The sequence below is a fragment of the Cnephaeus nilssonii genome (genome assembly GCF_951640355.1).
Source record: "Cnephaeus nilssonii genome assembly, chromosome: 1".
NCBI classification, from domain to species: domain Eukaryota; kingdom Metazoa; phylum Chordata; class Mammalia; order Chiroptera; family Vespertilionidae; genus Cnephaeus; species Cnephaeus nilssonii.
The window spans coordinates 93,823,034-93,846,312 of NC_137072.1; the positions used below are offsets into that span (position 1 = coordinate 93,823,034).

General features: G+C 41.4%; 1 protein-coding gene across 1 annotated transcript in view; it reads left to right on the forward strand.

Annotated features, from left to right (window-relative positions):
- LOC307094936 (ubiquitin-ribosomal protein eS31 fusion protein-like) overlaps window positions 1–23,279 on the forward strand; it is a gene marked incomplete at both ends in the record, with an annotated part of 44,919 nt that overhangs the window by 4,089 nt on the left and 17,551 nt on the right. The window contains one exon of the mRNA XM_079764131.1: window positions 11,264–11,332. Within this exon, the coding sequence (XP_079620257.1) occupies window positions 11,264–11,332 (69 nt within the window). The remainder of the gene's footprint in view (window positions 1–11,263; window positions 11,333–23,279) is intronic.

Here is a 23,279-nt window from a genome sequence, read left to right on the forward strand (position 1 = left end):
AGTTCCCTCCTTAATTCCAAATGCATTAAAAAAAAAAAAAGCATACACAAAACTGTCATTTCTCCAGAGCATTTGAGATCTTGCTTCCTGGCAATTGTAGTCAATTTGGGCTCAAATAAACTCTTATAAAAATTATTTAGTCCTAGCTGGTTTGGCACAGTGTGTAGAGTGTCAGCCTGGGGACTGAAGGGTCCTAGGTTTGATTCTGGTCAAGGGCCTTGGTTGAGGCTTAATTCCCAGTAGGGGGCTTGCAGGAGGCAGCCAATCAATGATTCTCTCTCATTATGTTTCTATCTCCCTCTGTCTTCCTCTCTAAAATCAAAAAAAAAAAAAAAAAAAAAATATATATATATATATATATATATATATATATATATATATATATTTTTTTTTTTTTTTTTAATTGTTTACATGTCTGGACACTCTTATATCAACATACTAGAGCCCAGTGCACAGATTCGTGCACTGGTGGAGTCCCTCGGCCTGGCCTGCGGGGATCAAGCTGAAACCAGATCTCTGACATTCCCCAAGGGATCCCAGATTGCAAAAGGGTGCAGGCCAGGCCAAGGGACCCCACTGGTACACTATCAGGGCCAGGGAGGGATTGTGGGAGGGCTCCAGGGTGTGTCCAGCAGGTCTTGCCCGGTCCCAATCAGTCAGAACCCAGCAGCTAGCTAACCTACCAGTCAGAGCATCTGCCCCCTGGTGGTCAGTGTGTGTCATAGTGACTGGTTGAACAGTCAGACACTTAGCACAGTGGTCGGCAAACTGCGGCTCCCGAGCCACATGCGGCTCTTTGGCCCATTGAGTGTTGCTCTTCCACAAAATACCACAGCCTGGGCGAGTCTATTTTGAAGAAGTGGCGTTAGAAGAAGCTTAAGTTTAAAAAATTTGGCTCTCAAAAGAAATTTCAATCGTTGTACTGTTGATATTTGGCTCTGTGGACTAATGAGTTTGCCGACTACTGACTTAGCATATTAGGCTTTTATTATATAGGACTAGAAGGCCCATTGCACAAAATTTGTGCATGGGGGGGGGTGGTCCCTCAGCCCAGCCTGCCCCCTCTCACAGTCTGGGAGCCCTCAGGGGATGTCCACGTGCCCCTATGTGTGTTCACTGGGGGCCTGCTCGCAGCCACGCTGCAGAGGCTTGGACCACGCGCCCCTGTGTATTGTTCTCTCAGGCTCCAGCCGCGCTTGCATGTTGTTCTCTCAGGCTCGGGGCCACACCCGGCCCCTCCTCCTGAGCTGGTCGTGACCGTTACGGCGTCCTGACCTAATTTGCATATTACTTCTTTATATGTATAGATATTTTTTAAAATCATGAGTTTACTCTAACACCATTGGTTCTAATCCAACACCACAAGGTTTAAACTATCATTTTTCTTCCCTTATTTGTAACTTCTTTCTCCAACAGTGAGAAACCTGGCTCTCATTATCTGCAATATATTCACCCATTTGTTCAATCTTAGTTTACCCATACAATGTGAAAAACATATTTGCTAAGTACAGTAGTTGTGTAGGTTTTTTTCTTTAATCTTACAGAATACTGTTCACTTGTATTTTAATATCTATGTTTAGCCTTTTTATAAACATTTAAATGCTTCTCCCATATAAAAAGCATTGTTCTATCATCCCACATTCTCCTTCCTTCACAGTCCCTAGTTCTGAAAACACTTGAATTTCTATGTTCATTATCTTCATTTCCTCCTCTTATATTCATTCTTGAACTCGTTGCAAATCTGACTTCTCTCTTCACCTCTCCACCTCTTACTTCTAATCTCTGTGTTCCTATAAACAGCAGACAATTTTTTGCTTGGCCTCTCAAAAAAACATTTCACACTGTTTAGTTCTCTCTTCCCTTGACATCTGTGCTATGAAGTCTCAGTTTTCCTGCCACCTCTTTGGTTGATCCTTTATAAGTTCCCTTTCTTATTCTTTAAACATAGATGCTTCCCCGATCCTTTTAAGCACCCTCTTCCATTCTTACTTTATTAGCTCTCTGAATAATCTCAATATATCTAATGATTTTTAATTACCAGCTGTATGAAAATGACGCCAAAATCTAGAACTACAATTCAGGTATTTCCAGTGGGCACCAGAATCATATATCTAAATGCCTTTTTGCCAGTTTTCACCTGACTGTCTCATATGAACTTTGGACTCCACATGTTCAGTTATCAACCTGTCATCAGACCTGTTTCTCCTTAATAATAATTTCAAACACTTTTAAAATTTTCAAATACTTTAAAAAACTCATTTTTACCTGGTTGATACTCAGTGGTTGAGCATCTACCTATGAACCAGGAGGTTACGGTTCACTTCCTAGTCAGGGCACATTCCAAGTTGTGGAGTCAGTCCCCAGTGAGGGGCATGCAGGAGGCAACCAATGGATCTTTCTCTGTCATAGATGTTTCTATCCCTCTCCCTTCCTCTCTCTCTAAAATCAATAAAAAATATTTTTAAATTAAAAATGGAACTGCCGTTTGACCCAGCAATCCCACTTCTAGAAATATATCCTAAGAATCCTGAAACACCAATTAGAAAGAATATATGCACCCCTATGTTCATAGCAGTATTATTTATAACTAGAGACCCTGGTGCATGAATTTGTGCACGGGTGGTTGGCCAGCTGGCCCTGCCCCTGATCAGGGTGGGGGGGGTGTAGGGGTGGGGCCAGCTGGGGGGAGGGGCTGTAGGAGGTTGGCGGGGGGGTCGATCAGGGTCCCAATTGGGCCAGTTGGCCACCACAGTGTGCATCATAGCGACCGGTCATTCTGGTTGTTCTGGGCATTCTGGTCGCTTGGCTTTTATATATATAGATAGCTAAGATCTGGAAACAGCCCAAGTGCCTATCAGTAGATGAGTGGATAAAAAAGCTGTGGTACACTTACATAATGGAACACTATGTGGTTGTTAAAAAGGACTCCTTAGCCTGGCCAGCTTGGCTTGGTGGTTGAGCTTCGACCTATGAACCAGGAAGTCTTGGTTCAATTCCTGGTCGGAGCACATTCCCAGACTGTGGGCTCATCCCCAGTGTGGGGCATGCAAGAGGCAGCTGATCAATGATTCTCATCATTGATGTTTCTCTCACTCCCCTTTCCTCTCTGAAATCAATAAAAAAATATACATATATATTTTTAAAAGGAGCCCTTACTCTTGGAGATAGCATGGACGGACCTGGAGACTATTATGCTAGGTGAAATAAGCCAGTTAGAGAAAGACAAATATTCCATGATCTCACTTATATGTGGGATCTAATGAACAAAATAAACTGACATACAAAATAGAGCCAAAAAAGTATGATGGATGTATGGAATAGATTTCAGGGGGAGGGGGGGCAGGCGGGGTACAAAGGGGACAGGAAGATGTTAACCAAAGAACATGCATGCATATATGCATAATCCATGGACACAGAAAATAATGTGGGGAAAGCCTGGGGTAGGCAGGGGTTGGGTGGAGCAGGGTAAAAAGGGAGAAAATAGGAGACATCTGTAATACTGTCAACAATAAAAAATAGTATTCATAATAACCAAAAAGTAGAAACAACCCAAATGTATATCAACTGATAGATAAAATGTGGTATATCCAATGTCATGGACCATTATACAGCCATTAAAAAAATGAAGTATTGCTATATGCTGCAACATGAATAAAACTTGAAAATATCATAAGTGAAAGAAGCCAGTCACAAAAGACCACATATTATATAATTTCATTCATATGAAAAGCCTAGAATGGCAAATCTATGGAGACAAAAAGTAGATTAGTAGTTGCCTAGGGACAGGTGCAATATAGGATAACAATTAAGAGGTAAAGGGTTGCCCTAACTGGTTTGGCTCAGTGGATAGAGCGTCGGCCTGCAGACTGAAGGGTCCCAGGTTTGATTCCAGCCAAGGGCATGTACCTTTGTTGCAGGCACATCCCCAGTAAGGGGTGTGTAGGAGGCAGCTGATTGATGTTTCTAACTCTCTATCCCTATCCCTTCCTCTCTTTTAAAAAATCAATAAAATATATTTTTTTAAAAAGAGGTATAGGGTGTTTTTTTTGGGGGGGGGGGGGGCGGGTAATAAAAATGCTTTAAAGTTGGTTGTGCGAGCCCAGCTGGTGTGCTCAGTGGTTGAGCATTGGCCATGAACCAGGAGGTCACGTTTCGCTTTCTGGTAAGAGCACATGTCCAGTTTCAGGCTTAATCACCAGTAGGGGGCATGCAGGAGGCAGCCGATCAATGTCATCTATGTTTCTATCTCTCTATCCCTCTCCATTCCTCTCTCTAAAATAAAATCAATAAAATACTTTATAAAAATAAATTGATTGTGTAATATGATAGTTGCACAATTCTGTGGATATACTTAAAGCCACTGAATTTAATGCTTTAAATGAGTACACTGTATGGTTTATGAAGTCTCTTCAATAAACTTGTTAAAAGTTTTTTAAAAACAACTCTTCAATGGCTTCCCATTGCCCTTAAAATAAAAACTAAGTCACTAAGATTAACAGAACACTAAGGAATTTGGCTCCAGCTAATTTTTCCAGTGTCATCACTCACCAGTCTTCTCTTCATCAGTCCTCACTCTCCTTTTCACTCAAATTCTATCCATGCTGACCTTTTTTCTTTTTTCTTTTTTTTTTTTGTCATTTTTTCTGAGCATATGTGGTGGTTTTACATTATGTTAACAAAGTCTTTGCTACTCCTTTTAAAAATTTAAAGCCTAATTTTCCTCCCCTTAAGTATGGGGTAGATTTGGTGACTCAGTTTTAATGAATAGAATGTGGTAGAAGTGATGATGCATGACTTCTAAGACTAGATCATAAAAGGCATTGTGGCTTCCTTGCTCTGTCTCGGACCACGTGCTCTGGGGGAAGCTGCCGCCTTTCAAAGATCCTCAGCCCACTGGGAGACTCGTGCGGTGAGGAAATGCGGCCTCCCGCCAACAGCCATGTGAGTGAGTCATCTTGAAAGCAGATCCTCCAGTCAAGTTTGTCAAGCCTCCAGGTGCCTGCAGCCCCAGCCAGTAACTTGATGGCAACTGCATGAGAGATCCTGAGTCACAACTACTCAGTTAAGTCGCTTCCAAATTCCTGACCACAGGAACTGTGAAATAATAAAAATTTGTTTCTTAAGTCACCAAATTTGGGGGCTTAACAACAGAGAACTAATACAATATGACATGCTACCTAGAATCTCCAAGGCAAACATTATAAGATTTAATCTAGCTCACTAATTCCCAGTTATCCTTATCCTTATCCTTATCAGTTTCAAAATCATTTTTCCAGGCTTCCTTAACTACTAATTATGTCTTCCCTGTGACTTGCCACTATAGCACATATTCATGTAATGGAATTGTTTGCATAATCCCCCAGACTTTAATTTCAATGGCTCTCATAGGGGACCCGTCTGTCTTGTTGATACTGTGGCCCTAGCATCTGCCACAGTGCCTGAAATACGGTAAATTACAAAATAAATATTTAGGGAGCCTAGCTGGTTTGGCTAAGTGGATAGAGCGTCAGCCTGCAGACTGAAGGGTCACAGGTTCAATTCTGGTCAAAGGTACATGCCCGGGCTGCAGGCTCGTTCCCCAGTAAGGGGCGTGCAGGAGGCAGACAATCAGTGATTCTTATCTTATCAGTTTCTATCTCTCCCTCTGGCTTCCTCTCTGAAATCAATAAAAATATATTTTAAAAGGTATTTGGGGAATGAATAGGTAAACGAATGAATGATTGAATTGGGAGATATAAATGTAATGGGATAAAGAACCGATGTGGCCGAAACCGGTTTGGCTCAGTGGATAGAGCATCGGTCTGCGGACTGAAGGGTCCCGGGTTCGATTCCGGTCAAGGGCATGTACCTTGGTTGCGGGCACATCCCCAGTGGGGGGTGTGCAGGAGGCAGCTGATCGATGTTTCTCTATCATCGATGTTTCTAACTGTCTATCCCTCTCTCTTCCTCTCTGTAAAAAATCAATAAAATATATTAAAAAAAAAAAAAAAAAAAAGAACCGATGTGTGCCCTAACTGGTTTGGCTCAGTGGATACTACGGACTGAATGGTCCCAGTTTCGATTCCGGTCAAGGGTTCCGGTCAAGGGCATGTACCTTGGTTGAAGGCACATCCCCAGTGGCGGGTGTGCGGGAGGCGGCTGATTGATGTTTCTCTCTCATCGATGTTTCTAACTCTCTATCGCTCTCCTTTCCTCTCTGTAAAAAAAATCAATAGAATGCATTTTTAAAAAGAAAAGGAAAGAGAAGTTAAAAAAAAAAAGAAGAAGAACCCATGTGTGCAGAGGCTGCTGTGAACACACGGAGGAATGGCATTTAATTCAATCTGTGTCACTCCCTTACTGTGTGACTTTTGGCAAGTTACTTAATCTCTCTCTCTCTGTCTTTGGCTCTTTCTAAAGGACAATTTCCTTACGCATAAAATTGGGATAGTAACAGTTCCTCCCTCATAGGATTGTGTTAATAAGCTAATACCTAGTTAAAAGAAAATAAAACTGGAAATTTAGAGAACTCCATGAGAAATGAATGCTTGGGTAAAGTCTCAAAGCATCAGTAAAAATTAGACAAAAAAGGGGGAGGGGAAATCTAGGTAGAGAGAAAAGCAGAATCAAAGGTTCAGAGGATACAGATAGCGAAGTACATGCAGGAAACTTCATGCAGTTTAGTATGGCTAGAGTGTAAAGTGCAAAGAAGAGGAGTGATACAACATGAAGCTAGAGAGACAGGGAGGTAAGGATGGTTACGTGGAAGGCTTACACCTTTGGCATTTATTCTGAAAAAAACATTGGAATCACTGAATGGAAGTGAGTTGGTCATATTTGCATTTTGAACATATTCTGATTTACATAAAAGTCAATAATCTGCACATCCACAAAGTTGGCTGTTGTCAAAAAGATGAACAAAGCTATTGGGGGGGATCCATCATGGAGGGGGTGGAGGAATTGAGCAAAAAAGAGAAAAAAACCTCATGGACAAGGATAACAGTGTGGTGATTGCTGGGGGGTGGGGTGGAGGAGGGTGTAGGGGAAATAAATGGTGATGGATGTAGACTTGATTTGGGTGGTGAATAGTGTACAGATGATGTGTTGTAGGAAAATTTTTAAAAGGTGGACAGTAATGAGTATTGGCAAGAATGTAGAGAAATTAGAACCCTCATACATTGCTGTTGGGAATGTAAAATAATGCAGCTGCTTTGGAAAAAGAGTCTGGCAGCTCCTCAAAAATTTAAACATAGAGTTACAATATAACCTAGCAATTCCATTCCCAGATACATACCCAAGAGAAATGAAAACATCATTTGTCCTCTTAAAAATGTGTGCATGAACATTCATAGCAGCATTATTCATAATAGACAAAAAGTGGAAACAACCCAATAGGTAGATAAAATACAGTATAGCTGTAAAAGGGAACCACAAAATTTGACCATAAGTGAAAGAAGGCCACATATTATTCCATTTTTATGTAAAGTCTAGAATAGGCAAACCTGTAGAGACAGACTATAGATTAGTAAATTGCCTAGAGCTAGGGCAGGGTGGAATAGAGAGTGAGTGCTAATGGGTATGGAGTTTCATTTTTAGAACATGATAAGGTTCCAAACTTAGATTATGGTGATGGTTGCACAATTCTGTGAATATACTAAAACCACTGCACACTTGAAATGGGTGAATTTTATGGTATGTTAATATCTCAAAATATGTTTTTTCCTTACAAAGCTAATACTCTTTCCAATAGACTACTGTGTTGCATGGTTATTCCTATTACTATTCTTTTATAGGTTTCTCTTAAATATCTGTGACATAATGCCATAGTGTTACCAGTGAGACAAGGAGACCTCAGTTCTTATCTTCTTGAAGGAAATATGTCAATCAAGAGACAGAAGGAAAGATTTTAATCAAGAAACAAAGTGTAGCCCTAGCCAGTTTGGTTCAGTAGATAGAGCTGACGGCTTTCAGACTGAAGGGTCCCAGGTTCGATTCCAGTCAAGGGCAAATGCCCAGGTTGTGGGCTCGATCCCTGGTTGGGGGCGTGCAGGAGGCAGCCGATCAATAATTATCTCTCATCATTGGTGTTTCTATATCTTTCTCCCTCTCCCTTCCTCTCTGAAATCAGTAAAAATTTATGAATGAAAGAAAGAAAGAAAGAAAGAAAGAAAGAAAGAAAGAAAGAAAGAAAGAAAGAAAGGAAGGAAGGAAGGAAGGAAGGAAGGAAGGAAGAAAGGAAGGAAGGAAGTAGAAAAACAAGAAAGACTTTATTGACCACAGCAAAAACATCCTTAGGACAGTGAAAGTAGGAAGGGCATAGAAAAAGCAACAGGAGAGCCCAGGCTGGGCTGCTTTGGCTCAATGGGAAGTCAGAGAAAAGGGGCCTTGGAGACAGGTTCAGGAGGTTAGCCCGGGACAAGCTGCTGCTGCCCTTTGCCCTCCTGGTTGCAAGTCTCATGGGGTCCCTTGGAGTTTAGGAGAATCTTGCCTGTGAGGGAAGGAGAGAGGGAAGGGAATGGGAGGGGCATGCTGGGACCTTCACTTTCAAGGGTTTTAAAGACTGGGTGTTTAAAGGAAGTCTTAGGGGAGGATCAATAGAATATTCATCAGCTTTATGCTGATGTGACAAAATGAGATTTACTAGTATTCTCTTAACTAGAGGCCCAGTGCACGAAATTCGTGCATGGGGCGGGGGGGGGGGGGGTGTTGTCCCTCAGCCCAGCCTGCAGTCTCTCCAATCTGGGACCCCTCAAGGGACCTTCATTTTTTTCTCCAGGAGTGTGGTGGAAAAACCCTAGATCACCTTCTTGGATTCTTATAACCCAAATTACCAAGAACACTGCAAGTGGCGGCTTACAGGGAGCTTAGCCAATGAGTTGTCAGAAAAGGTATTTACTCTCAAAATGGTTTGGCTCAGTGGATAGACCGTGGGCCTGCAGACTGAAGGGTCCCAGGTTTGATTCCTGTTAAGGGCATGTACCTTGGTTGGAGGCACATCTCCAGTGGGGAGTGTGCAGGAGGCAGCTAATCGATGTTTCTCTCTCATTGATATTTCCGACTGTCTATCCCTCTCCCCTCTTCTCTGTAAACAAAAAAAATCAATAAAATATATTTTTTAAAAAGGTGTATCCTCTGCAGCTCATGCAGCCCCTGGGTTGTGACCACTGGGCTAGGGGTGTGTAGGACCTAAGCTCGGGCCTACAGGCTAGGAGAGGCCTGGGTCTGGAGGATGTTTCTGGGACCCAGGCCGCTCAGCGCCCGCATATGCAAATTAACCGTCATCTTGTTCGCTCTGATTGGCTGTGGGCGTAGCGAAGGTACGGTCAATTTGCATGTTTCTCTTTTATTAGGTAGGATTTGTCTGTCCTTGGGTGTGGTTGGCAAAGGGCACTAATTGGATTTCTATTATCTGTCTCCTTGTGTCAGGTAAGTTAAGCTATTTACACTCTGATGGGAGAGAAGTGCAAACCATTTCTCCTAAGTGTCCTTGGGTTAGGGAAGATAGTATTTGCTAGGTGGCTGCAAACTGCTGTTTAACTATCTGTCTTAGTCTTCCTATTCCTCTAGTCCTGGAATTTTCCTAGCTTCTTACTATCATATAACACAACCAACTGAGCCATCCAGCCAGGGCAATAATGTGACAACTTTTGTAAAATATAATAAAAATTAACTACTAGAAATGATTTTAAATAAACAAGACATCAAAAATATAAGCTCATGTTTTTTTGTTTTTTAAATATATTTTTATTGATTTCAAAGAGGAAAGGAGAGGGAGATAGAAACATCAATGTTGAGAAAGAATCATTGATCGGCTGCCTCCTGCACACCCTCCCATGAGGGTTCCACCCCGAAACCCAGGCATGTGCCCTTGACCGGAATCGAACCTGCAACCCGTCAGTCCACAGGCCAACGACGCTCTATCCACTGAGCCAAACTGGCTAGGGTTAAGCTCGTGGGGTTTTTTTTTTGTGTGTGTGTGTGTGTGTGTGTGTGTGTTTAACTTTTTGTTGTTAATCCTCATCCGAGGATATTTTTCCATTGTTTTTAGAGAGAATGGAAGGGAGGTGGAGAGACAGAGAGAAGCATCATTGACACATCATTGATTGCCTCCTGCATGCGCCCCCAGGGCTGAGGATTGAGCCTGCAACCAAGGTGTGTGCCCTTTACCAGAATCAAACCCAGGACCCTTCAGTTCATGGGCCAACACTCTACCCACTGAACCAAACTGGCTAGGGTTATTTTTTTTATTTACTGATTTATGGGGGGGGGGGGGCAGGAGAGAGACATTGATTTGTTGTTCCACCTATTTATGTATTCATTAGTTGCTTCTTGTAGGCCCTGATTGGGGACTGAACCCACAACCTTGGTGTATCAGGACGATGCTCTATCCAACTGAGCTACCCCACCAGGGCTACAGGGCTATGTCTTTTTGTTGTTGTTAATCCTCACTTGAGGATATTTTTCCATTGATTTTTAGGGAGAGTGGATGAAAGAGGAAGAGACAAAGAGAAAGATCGATGTGAGAGAAACACATCGACTGTTTGCCTCCTGCATGAGCCCCGACCAGGGCCTGGGCTGAGGGAGGAGCCTGCAACCAAGAGGTATGTGCCTTGACCGGAATCGAACCTGGGACTCATGGTCCGCAGGCCAACACCCTATCCACTGAGCCAAAACAGGTAGGGCTATTTTTATTATTAAATTCAACAGACATGACTTTTTCTGTCTATATATAATTATGCTATAACTGTTTCTAAATGCTTGTCCTGAACTTCCATAATTATCTGGATATAAACAGGCAATACTGGTTTAATAACTAACTCTAATCTAATCCACAGTGCTCACGGAGACTTTGAGTAGCACCCTCCTCTAGATCTTCCTCAAGGGTGTGTTACCGCAAGTAAGGTGAGGTCACCGCTGTGTCTTATTCAGTGGTGTCTCTACGGCTTATAGGCAGAGCATCCCAAAATAGTTAAGACTTCCTATAAACATACCAAGACTGAGAATGCCTTCACGTGACTGTTCTTCACTGTGCAAGTGCCCAGTGGTCTGAAAGACTCCTTTGTATCACCGTAGTTAGTTAAAACAAGAACTCAAAAGATTTTTAAAAATTCACTCTCATTTCATCAGAGTGCCCTGAAGCAGCCAAAAACACCTTCCTCCTCTATCCCCCTCTCAGCCAACAGAAATCTTGTAATCAGGGAGGATCCTTTTCAGACTCTTTCCCTGTGTGAGCGTGGGTGTAGAAACACCTGAAGAATTTTTACTTCTTTTACTTTACCTCAAGGTTTTTAGCAGAAAAATCAACACCAGGGAATTTAGAGGACCGGCTTCTGATTCTGCAGATGCCACTCCCGTAAGTACTTCATTTGGGGAGAAACTCTCCCAGGTAGGAAGAGGGCAGGGTGAGGACTGGAGAAAGCCTGCGTACTGAGCTGTGAAATGCTTCTGTCCCCTGTGCTATGGCGCCAACAGCCAGGCTCATCCTTCCCAGGCAGCAGATGAGAGGCTTTTGCTCTAAAGACACGAAATTGCTGCAGAGAAAATACCTACAGGTACCGACATTGGAGGACCACACCCACACCCACACCCACACCCATGACCTGGCTGACGGCCGCCTCCATCTAACAATAAGCCCCAAAACTGACAAGACCTGCCCACTCCCACAGTTTCCCATCAGCTTTGCAGTGATTCATTTTAAAATCTGAACAAGCATTCAAGGTTCACCAGATCTTTGAGGAGATTCCAACTGTAAAGACAGAGAGCAAAATAAATAAACTAGAAGGAGAAAAAAAGAACTCAGAGGAAACAGATAGTACAGACAGGAGAAGAATTTTTCAAAAAGTAAATTAATATTCTCAGTGAGATAAGATTTGTACACCCATGAAAATAAGACTAAAATTCTACCAGAAAGGGAGGAAGGAAAGAAAGGGAGAGAGGGAGAGAAATGAAACCTTTTAGCGTTGCCAATGGGCCCGCAGAGATGCCCCGCCCCCAGTCGACAGACCACTCGACATCCGGACCCTTCTAGAAGTTTTTATTTTTTTATTTTAAAAATATATGTTTATTGATTTCAGAGAGAAAGAGAGGGGGGAGAGCGATAGAAACATCAATGATGAGAGAGAACCATTAATCGGCTGCCTCCTGCACGCCTCCTACTGGGGCTCAAGCCTGAAACCTGGGCATGTACCCCTCACTGGAATCGAACTCGGGACCCTTCAGTCCACAGGCTGACTCTCTATCCGCTGAGCCAAACCTGGCAGGGCTCTAGAAGTTTTTAAAGAAAAATATAAAGACCACATACATAAGACTGGGTGTTAGACTAGTATTGAATTTCTTCACAACATTGAGTGCTAGAAGACAATGGATCACTATCCTCAAAATTCAAAAACAATTTTAATTTAGATATATTTAGAAATGCATATTATCAAAATGTTTATCTTCTTTGCACCCTTTGTCGGGATTTTATTGGAGATGCACTCCAGCAAAATAAGAGAGTAAACCAAGTAAGAGTAAGTCTTCAGATCTATGAAACTGGGTAGTCCAAGGATGACTGCTGTGCAGTAGTTCTAGAAAGAAATCAGTACAGATCAGAGTAGGAGGACAGACACCTCCAGGAAGGAAGGCTACATGGGGAGGAATGACAATGATAGTGTGAAAAATAAAAATCACAGAAATTTCACAGAGGGAGGATGAGAAAGGAGGTTTTTTGAACCTGGTCAAAGGTTCAAAGAAAATTAAGCAGAGGGGTAAAAAGGGGGATAAGAGAGATACATATAATTATTCTACATTTTTAGGCTCAGCAGCAAACAATATTTACATGCTAGTGGTATTGAAAACTCTGGAAAATTAAGGAGGAATCCCATATTTTCCTAAATAAGAAAAGCTTTTATACATAAAGATATCCTTCCCAGTAATTAATTATAAAATCAAATTTTGCAAACAATCTAAATGTCCAATAAGAGGGAAATAGTTAAATAAGTTATGACCTATTACTTGATTACTTGGAATTTAAATTAATAACATTACAGTCTTTTCCACACATTTAGGATTCATTACAGAACCTGCTTTAAGAACAGCTTGTTACCTTTGCCGAAACCGGTTTGGCTCAGTGGATAGAGTGTCGGCCTGCGGACTGAAAGGTCCCAGGTTTGATTCCGGTCAGGGGCATGTACCTTGGTTGCAGGCACATCCCCAGTAGGGGGTGTGCAAGAGGCCGCTGGTCGATGTTTCACTCTCATCGATGTTTCTAACTCTCTATTGCTCTCTCTTCCTCACTGTAATAAATCAATAAAATAAAATAAAAAAATTTTTAAAAAGAACAGCTTGTTACCTTGAAAGCAGGAATTGAGGAAAGAATGAAAGTGGCTTGTGTGTTACTGTTTTGGAAACTAAAACTGAATTCCTTGTAAAATTCAATAAAATAAATTAAAAAACAGGCAGCCTCAGAGCCCCACATTGTTAGTATTTAGTAGTGTCAGTATGAAGTAGGAAACAGAAGGTAAACGTTTTGGTAAACTTGTGTCTGGATGGCTTTGGGAAGAAGGACACAAGAGTCGGTAATACCATGATCTCCAACTTGTACAGCCTGGGAAGAGACGGGTGATTGGGGCAATGATGACCTACCTCAAAAGTGACCTGATTCGTTGTGCAATAGGAAACAAGTGGGGAAAGATCTTGGAGATGGCTCACATTCCCCTCTATCTAGGACAAGGTCCTCAGCCAATCAAAGGTGCTACTTTTCTACCCCAGCAGCTCCAGGCATGAAGTCCTGGCTGCTTCTGAACAAGGTCAGTGAGGCAAGGAGCCAGGGATCCTTGGAAAACCTACTGATGACTCCAAGCCCCAGAGGCCCCAAAGTCCTCTGCCAGAACTCTGGACCTTGTGCAAGAGGCCTGATAAATGGTTTTCACAGAAGTGCCCTTAAATGCCTGAGAATCTGATGAGCTTTGGCTCTATGTTCCTCTCCAACCCCCAAAACCAGACAAAAGCATATGTGAGGAGTACAAGAGTCTGTATTACATTTTCTTGCCTTAAGACTACTTTGAAACAAAAATTGCTCCAACTCCCTTCAGCCAAAAAAAGAAAATTCACTTTAAGGACACAGAGAATTCTCTTGAACCCATGGGTTGTAATTGTAGCCTAAAATGCCCTCTTAATGTCTCCTTTCTCTCTCCCTCTTTCCTCCTCTTCCTCCCTCTCGCCCTCCTTTTCTTTATCCTTCCCTTCCTCCCTCCATCTCTCTCTCTCCCTCCTCTTCCTTCTCTCTCTCCCTTTAGACTCGCCCTTCGTTCTCTCCTTGGGTCTGCCTCATTTTTTCCCTTCTCCCACCCATTGGCAACCCTGAGAGGTTGTTTCCTGCTCAGAATGCTGTTACTTAAGAAAATTGTACTCTGTCCACACTCCCTCCCCCAATTCTGCTGAATAAAATTCTCTGTGGTTTATCATCTTGACCACTTTTGGCCAACATTTTGAACTCACTGGCTCAATCGAACTTCTCTGGCACACCAACCAGTCTGGCAAAAATCCCAGCCTTGGGTCAATCCAATGGTTTATATTATCTATATGTGTGCCTGTACTGCTGTGGACACTAGGAGAAAACCATACTAGTGTGATGGGGACCACCATGAATTCCAGGTCCCTGGTCTCTAATCGCCACAGTGTCCTCAACATGTGGCTCCCCTATTCTGTTCACACACCCGTTCTTCATAGATCACAGATCTTCCCTACACTTCTGACATCCCCAATCCTACTGCCTCTCCCTCACTAGTACCAAATTCCCTCATTTTTAACTTTAGAAGAAAAAAAATTAGTAAGAATGGAAGATAACTAGAAATAATAATAAAAAAACACAGTAATAGATAATAGAACTCTATTAACTCTCAAAAAAAAAAAAAAAGAACTCTATTAACTCTCACCTACTAACCATTCTTTGACCTTTCTCCTGTTTAATAGACAAGGCATTCCTCTCCTAACATGAGGCCAATCCCTTTACAGGGCTCCTTCAACCTCCTCAGGTATCTCACCCCATGGATTATTCCGCTTATATATTACTTGCTGAAGATTCACACCCTCAGCCTTTCAACCCCTACCAGCTAACACTCCTTTTAATTTTTAATTTAACTTTTTAAAAGTGTGCCTTAAGCACAAACTGTTTTAGACTGTGTTCTGGAGAATATTGTGGTAAACCAGACTATTTTACCACATGTGGTTCCTGTAAACTTTCCAGCCCAGAAGACAGCCTTTGAGTACAAGTTTGATCTGTGTTACTCAGCGGGAAGTGCAGGGTGCTGTGGAAATATATCGCCAAGGAAATTATCTGGAAAGTCACTAAGGCCTTTAGAAGGAAGGTAAAATTTAAAGCTGCCACTTAAGGCATGTATAAGAATTCAATAAGAAGCAAGAGGTATAGCCGAAACCGGTTTGGCTCACTGGATAGAGCGTCTGCCTGCAGACTCAAGGGTCCCAGGTTCGATTCCGGTCAAGGGCATGTACCTTGGTTGAGGGCACATCCCCAGTAGGGGGTGTGCAAGAGGCAGCTGATCGATGTTTCTCTCTCATCGATGTTTCTAACTCTCTATCCCTCTCTCTTCCTCTCTGTAAAAAATCAATAAAGTATATATTAAAAAAAAAAAAGAAACAAGAGGTATAAATTCTATGCCATCCCAACCAAAATCCTATCAGAGTTTTTCATGAAACTTGACAAGCTGATTTTGAAATTTATATGGAAAAGAATAAGGTTAAGAAGAGCCAAAATAACGTGAGGGGAAATAAAATGGAGGAACTTGTCTTATCAGAACCTTTCTAGAACTGTAGTAATTAAGACAGTATGGTCTTGGTACAGAAACAAAATTAAAGCAATGAAATCCCCTCTGTGCGTGTGCTCTCCTACTCATCCTCCAGGACATAACATGATTATCTCTGCCTCCAAGAAATACTGGACTACTCGCCTCCCTGCCCCTCCCCCTTAGAATCTTGACTAGGTTGGTTCCACCTTGTGGTGCTTCCATAGCACTCGTATTCCCCAATACAGAACTTAACACATCTGCTCCATTATCTACCTCCCCCACTAACTATTGGGACAGAGATAATTACTCTTTTTCAGTGGTGATCCTCAGTCTACTGGCATTCCTTTAAGGGAAGATTTTAAGTACCACCATAAAGGTCTGAAGACATTAGATCCCTACCTGACCCTGGCCCATTTCTTGCTACTATGACTTCCTTGGCACTTTCCTTCATTTATTGAAGACTTTAGCACTTTTGACCATAGTCACATTCTCCTAAAGCCAGCCAACTTTTTGGGTTTTAACATCTACAAAAACAATCCATACAAAATTTCTTTGCAGTTTCTTTTTTTTTTTAATATATTGTATTCATTTTTTTACAGAGAGGAAGGAAGAGGGATAGAGAGTTAGAAACATCGATGAGAGATAAACACTGATCAGCTGCCTCCTGCACACCCCCTACTGGGGATGTGTCCACATCCAAGGTACATGCCCTTGACCAGAATCGATCCTGGGACCCTTCAGTCCGCAGGCCAATGCTCTGTCCACTGAGCCAAACCGGTTAGGGCTCTTTGCAGTTTCTTAACATCCTCATCTTCCAACAGACTTCTTCACTTTATCTCAGCTTCTCATTCAGAAGGTCAGATGTCTACCTTCAAAAATAACGAATTCAATCTTTCACCTATGGAAATAAATGAAGATCACCCCAGTGAGAAAAAAGAGCAGCTATTTATTCAGAGCTTGCTATAGCAAAGGAGTCAGCCACCATTGTTTGCTTTTGTCAAAGACTCAAAGACAAGCAGTAAAGCTTTATAGTTTAAAAAAAAAAAAAAAAAGCCCTAGCTGGTTTGGTTCAGTGGCACATACCCAGGTTGTGGGCTTGATCCCCACTGATCCATCTCTCTCTCTCTCTCTCTCTCTCTCTCTCTCTCTCTCTCTCTCTCTCTCTCCCCTCCCCTTCCTCTCTCTAAAAAAATAAAATAAAATATATATATTTTTAAAAACATTTTAAAATGCAACATCTGTGAAGCACAATAAAGCAAAGTGCAATAAAACAAGGTATGCCTGAACTAGATTCAGGAGAAACAAAATTGTGGAAGATTCTAACTCTACCATTTAGGCATTCATAATCTAATTAAGGGGTGACTTTAGCAGGTACAATACAATGCAAAAAAAAATACTATAAAGAGACATGTACAAAAGACATGGAGAAATCTTCAAGACTCAGAACTCATATGTAAACTCCCCTGAAAGCCTTCCCTGACATGATTAAATTTTCTGTCCTCCTTAGTAATTACCATACTGAATAATTCTCCAGAATTTTCCTGGAACTAAGTCTGTATATTTCAAACAAGAATCTTTTGTCGTCTTCTTCTTCTTCTTCTTCTTCTTCTTCTTCTTCTTCTTCTTCTTCTTCTTCTTTTTTTGTCACCCGTCTTTCTCCTTCTCTAATATAGTACATGCTATAGTTGTGCTATAACAAGACTAACATGAAATGAGTATTACTAGGCATGCTCTTTTCCTTCTGGATCCAAAGACCTTTAAAAGGAGGTAGGAAAAAAAAAGGAAGTATTTGTGAAACTGATATTTGAAGGTATCATCAAGAGGCCTTAAAATATTGCGGGGTGATAGAAAAGTTGCAAATGTGAATTGTGAAAATGTGGGCCAATTAGTGTGTTTAGATTCTCCTATTTTTTGAATTGCTTCTTGTCTGTGTGTGCGATGCACATAACATCAGGTACTCAGAGGACTAAAAGATTAAATAGAACACTATCTGTGCCTTCATGAAGTAAATATACTTAATAGATTATAGTAGACTATAGGATAAAGGCCAAAATAGAAGTTAAAAGTGCTCCTTGAGCCCAGCCAGCGTGGCTCAGTGGTTGAGCATCAAGCTATGAACCATGAGGTCACAGTTCAATTCCCGGTCAGGGCACATGCCTGGGTTGCAGGCTAGATCCTCAGTGTGATTTTTGTAGGAGGCAGCCAGTCAATGATTCTCTCTTATCATTAATGTTTCTATCTCTCTCTCCTTCTCCATTCCTCTCTGAAATCAGTAAAAATATATTTTTAGCCCTAGCCAGTTTGGTTCAGTGGGTAGTGTTGACCTGCTGACTGAAGGGTCCCAGGGTTCAATTCTGATCAAGGGCACATACCTTGGTTGCAGGCTCCCAGTCCTGGTCGGGAGCATGTGGGAAGCAACCAATCAATGTGTCTTTCTCACATCGTTGTTTCTCTCTGTCTCTCCCTCTCCCTTCTAAAAATCAATGAAAAAAATATCCTCAGGTGAGGATATAAATAAGTAAATAAATAACATCTTTAAAATACATATATTTTTAAAGTGCTCCTTGAACAGATAATGGCACATTAATTCTGATTTTTAAATATATTTACTTATATAATTATTAAAGCTATAAAATCCCCTGTAAGGTTTTAATTATTTTATTATTGTAGACATAAATAAAGGCACACATATAAAGAGCACCTATTTACCCCCACTCACCTTAAGAAATAAAATATTACAATGTTAAAACTTTCTGATGATCCTCCTTATTCTTGGTCCTTCTACTCTATCAAAGGCAGCCTCTATTCTGAAATTAATGATTATCATTCTCATGTACATCTTTGTGTTTTCACTACATGCATATATGTCTCCAAAGAATAATTGTCATTGTTTTAAGTTGTATATGGCTTATAGAAATGAAATAATTTTTTGTATTTTTCTGCAACTTGTTTTTTTGCTATTATTTTTTTGGGGGGATTTGTTCATGTTGATTCATTCCACTTACCTGTATTTTTAGAGATACTAGCATCCCAAAACTCAGGTATAGTGATAGAAATCAGAATAGTTGCCTCTGGTAGGCTGGAGTAGACTGGACTGGACAGAAGAGAATTTGAGCATGATAAAAATGTTGTATGTCTTGTTTTGGAGGGTGGTTACTAAATGTATATTGTCAAAATTCATTGAACTGAATACTTAAGACCTACGAATTTGATTGTAAGCAGACTTTATCTCCATGAAATGATTAAAAATAAGCAAAAACAATAATAAAAAAAGACCTCTAGTTTCAGAGACTCTAATTCTGTAGGTCTGTGGTGGGAACCAGCATGTTATTTTTTTGTTGTTTGTTTTTTTACAAAGTTCTAGAGATAATTCTAAGAGGACAACTGCTGTGGAATGATATAAAATTGGGACAGGAATTAGGAAGAAAAGTCATCTATCAAAGACCTAAAAAACTATTCATGGCATTCTCTGTCCTCCCTATACATCTTCTTTTTTTTTATTTTCTAAATGTTCTTATTGATTTTTAGAGAGAGAGGGAGAAGGAAGAGAGATAGAAACATCAATCGGCTGCCTCCTGCACATCCCCTACTGGGGATCAAGCCCACAACCTGGGCATGTGCCATGACCAGGAATCAAACCAGCGACCTCTTGGTGCATGGGTCGATGCTCATCCACTGATCTATACCAGCCAGGCCTCCCTATACTTGTTATAGTAAAGGTGGAGTTGACATATTTTTACAAGAGCAGAAATAGCAGTATTGGACCCCAAATCAAGCATCAGTGGCAGTTAGGCCTGGCTGCAATAAAGCTAAGATGTTTATAATTTAGTAATGGGCATTGGTGAAGGCACAACCAGGAATATATATCTGTCTTGCACATTAAAGAGTTGCCTCACTGAATCACCTAGTCTCCCTCCCACATCTCTCATTATCTATTATCTTTGTTCTCCTCATGTTCTTTTTAAAGTCGTCAAGGAAAGGATACCTCACTGCACACAACTTCATTTTTAAAATCTAATTTTCAACGAACATTTTGACAAGCTGTTTTGTGCAGAGCACAAATTATTTTTAAAGATGATGCTCCTGCTTCCCATAAATTCAGGGAGCGGTACCTCCCGATTGATGCCAATTGAGGGACTGAATTCCACCTTTGTTGGATGAACTTTCTTTCCAGAGAGGCCCCCAATTTCTTGTGTGCATTTCACCACAGTGTCCTTGCTAGAAAGAAGTCGTGTGCCTCCCATCTCTCATGTTCTCACTTCATTATTGAAAACCCTCTTCAGATTTCAGCTCTCCCATAGTAGGGGAATGTGAAAACTCTTACTTTCCTCAAAAACAGCTGCCCAAAGAACAATTGATTAAATTGGAGTCTTTATATTTCCATTGTAAAAAAAAAAAATATTTCCTCATTGTAAGAGCAATATATACTTGCATCAGTTAGGAGTCTATAAAATTGTAAGCAATATAGCATAAATTTGGCTAACTTAAGCAAAAAGAAAAAAAAATTCTCAACATGTATCAGAGTTCTTCACAGAATCAAAGGAAAAATTGAAGACATGGGTATCTGAAAAGAGAGCAGCAAAGACAGACCCAGGAACTGGAACTAATGACCAACCATTTCAGGGGCTGTCTTTCAACAGATACTCACTGAGCTCCGAATGCATGCCTGGTACCACCCTGGGCCCAGTACAGACATGATGCTTGTCCTTCAGGGGAAGGAAAAGGGGAGAGTCAAGCAAGCCTTTACTAAAGAAGAAATGGTGGAAACAGGTCTTTTTTTTTTAAATATATTTTATTGATTTTTTACAGAAAGGAAGGGAGAGGGAGAGAGAGAAACATTGATGAGAGAGAAGCATCGATCAGCTGCCTCCTGCACACCCCCTACTGGGGATGTGCCTGCAACCAAGACACATGCCCTTGACCGGAATCGAACCTGGGACCTTCCAGTCCGCAGGCCGACGCTCTATCCACTGAGCCAAACCGGTTTCGGCAGAAACAGGTCTTTACGTTAGAGTGGGCAGGAGAGAAAATAGTATGGATAAATATACAAAAAATGTTGAAAAGGATAGCTGGCATATAGGGGGAGGGACAGTGGTGAGAAAGATACTGGAGGGCTTTATGTCCAATTCCAAAAACTGAAGGGGAATTCTGAGGGGTGTGGAGATTGGGGATCGGGAGAAGGGAGAGAAACTCAGTCTAGATTGTACCCAGATAGTGTTGATTGATGAGAATGCCTTCATACGAAAGCTTTAACTACACATAAGAACGCACAATTAAAATCAAGTGAAGTTGGCCTGAGACTAGTTGGGTGGTGAAATGATTCCAAACAGGTCAGAAAGATCCAGAAGTCTGATATACATCTGGTGACTAAGAAGTCAAAGAATCAAAATACCCGGGCAATAAGAACAAGAATGTTCTGGGTGAGCACCAGAGACAAGAGTTTAATGTTCACAGGTATGTTAAGATGTATGAGTGAGTCAGCTCCATTTCAGAGGTAGGGATGTTGCAGACATCTTTTACATCATGAAACATTTAGACTTAATCATAGGTAATTAGGAAGAAAGGGGCGGAAATGAAGACACTTACCATTATTTTGAGTATTCACTAGCCATTGTGTTCCTAGCACAATGCTAGGAACTTTACACACATTGTGTAATTTAATCCTTGAAACAATCTTATGAGATAGGTACCATTATTTATCTCTTTATATTATTTTTAAATATATATATATTTATTGATTTCAGAGAGGAAGGGAGAGGGAGAAAAAGATAGGAACATCTATGATTCATTGATCGGCTGCTTCCTGCACGCCCCCTACTGGGCATGTGCCTTGACTGGAATTGAACCTTGACCTCAAAAACATCGACATTCAACCACTGAGCCACACCAGCCAGGCTATTTGTCTCTTTTATAGATGAGGAAAACTAAAAGAAATGTTAAGTAGCTAGTAAGCTATAGAATCAGGGTTTGCTAGCTCTAAAACATGGGCTCTTTCTAACTCACCATGATGTGACTTTATCAGAAAAACAATCATTTTTTAAATTTAGATCCCTCTAGTAACAGCATGGAAGGAATTCAGGAGAGTAAGAATATGGTTGTGGCAATGAGGTGAGCAGAGCAGTATAACTGAAGAATGACTAATTAGGAGACTAGTGGTAGTCTGGATAACAGATGTTTAGGATCTGAGCCAGGGTGGGTGCAGAAGGGATAAAAAATGGAGTGCAAATTAGATAAAGGGAAATAGAATTATGAGGATTTAGTGACCTAAATCCTGGCCCTGGGACATGCCAGTGTGGACTAAAGGGGCCACATGTTCACCTGACAAGCTCAGGGAAAGCCTGCATGGTGGTCCTGCAAACTCAAAGACAGTAACCACAAAGGATGGTCTGAAAGTAAACTTTAACTAAAAGCAGTTATGGTGGGCAGTTACGTCCTAGGCCGGTATCTTCACTGATAAGGTCAACCTTTACCTTAACTGAGCCTATCTGTCTTTTTGCATCTATAATAACATACCCTTGAAATGTCTGAGTAACTTGTAACTCTCCTTTTTCTGGACCCCTTGGGGCACAACCTAATGTGCCTGGGGGGCCAGGACAGATACCACAAATTCCTTCATTGTTATGTTAATTGTTCCTGCACCCACCTAAGTATGTGTCTATCATTTTACTTTTTATCCAATCCCAGGGGTCCCTCCCCCCAATCCCTGCTTTTCGTTCTCCCGTCTATCTCCAATGGATTTCATGTAACCCACCTAAGTCCCTTTCCTTTGATTTCAATGTATAAATACAGATGTAACCCGCCATTCTCAGGAGCATTATCTCAATTCGTTGAGGTTCTGCTTCCCAGCATATGTCGACAGTTTGGCTCAAATAAACTCACAAAAATTCTTTGCAGGTTTCAATGGTTTTTTTTTTACGTTAACACCATGGAGAGGAGGCTGGCTCTGTGCTGTGTGTGTGTGTGTGTGTGTGTGTGTGTGTGTGTGTGTATGTGTGTGTGAAGAACCAAGTATTGGGAGTCTGGGTCTGTGGTGATTTGGGCCAACTCTAGTGAGAAGCAAAAGAGTCTTCTCCTTTTGTTGCTGATCCTCCTACATATAGGGTAATACGGGAAATGCACAGGGAGGCTGTAGGAAACAGCTATCAAGATTGTGGGAGGAGGGATAGGCAGGACACATCCTTGGGCACAGGCCCAGACAAACACGGCAGTGAGCCCCAATGTCTTTCTGCTGACCCATGGTAGTGGTTAGCGAGGTAGCTATGACAGTGGTAGCAGACCCTCAGCTTCAAGGGTGGATATTTGAGCTTTAGCCCCTAAGGTTCCTTGGGAAACTCAGTGGTCAGGGTCTCTCTATGGCTGACCCAACAACCCATAAACAGCAAATGAAACAGGCTCTCTGGTTTCTTTGAGGCCATTGTTCTCAGGCCTGAATAAACCCCCGGGGCTACTGGATGTTTCAAGAGTAAAGAAACTCTTGGAAGAAAATAAACTGTCCTTAATCACAAATGGAGGCTC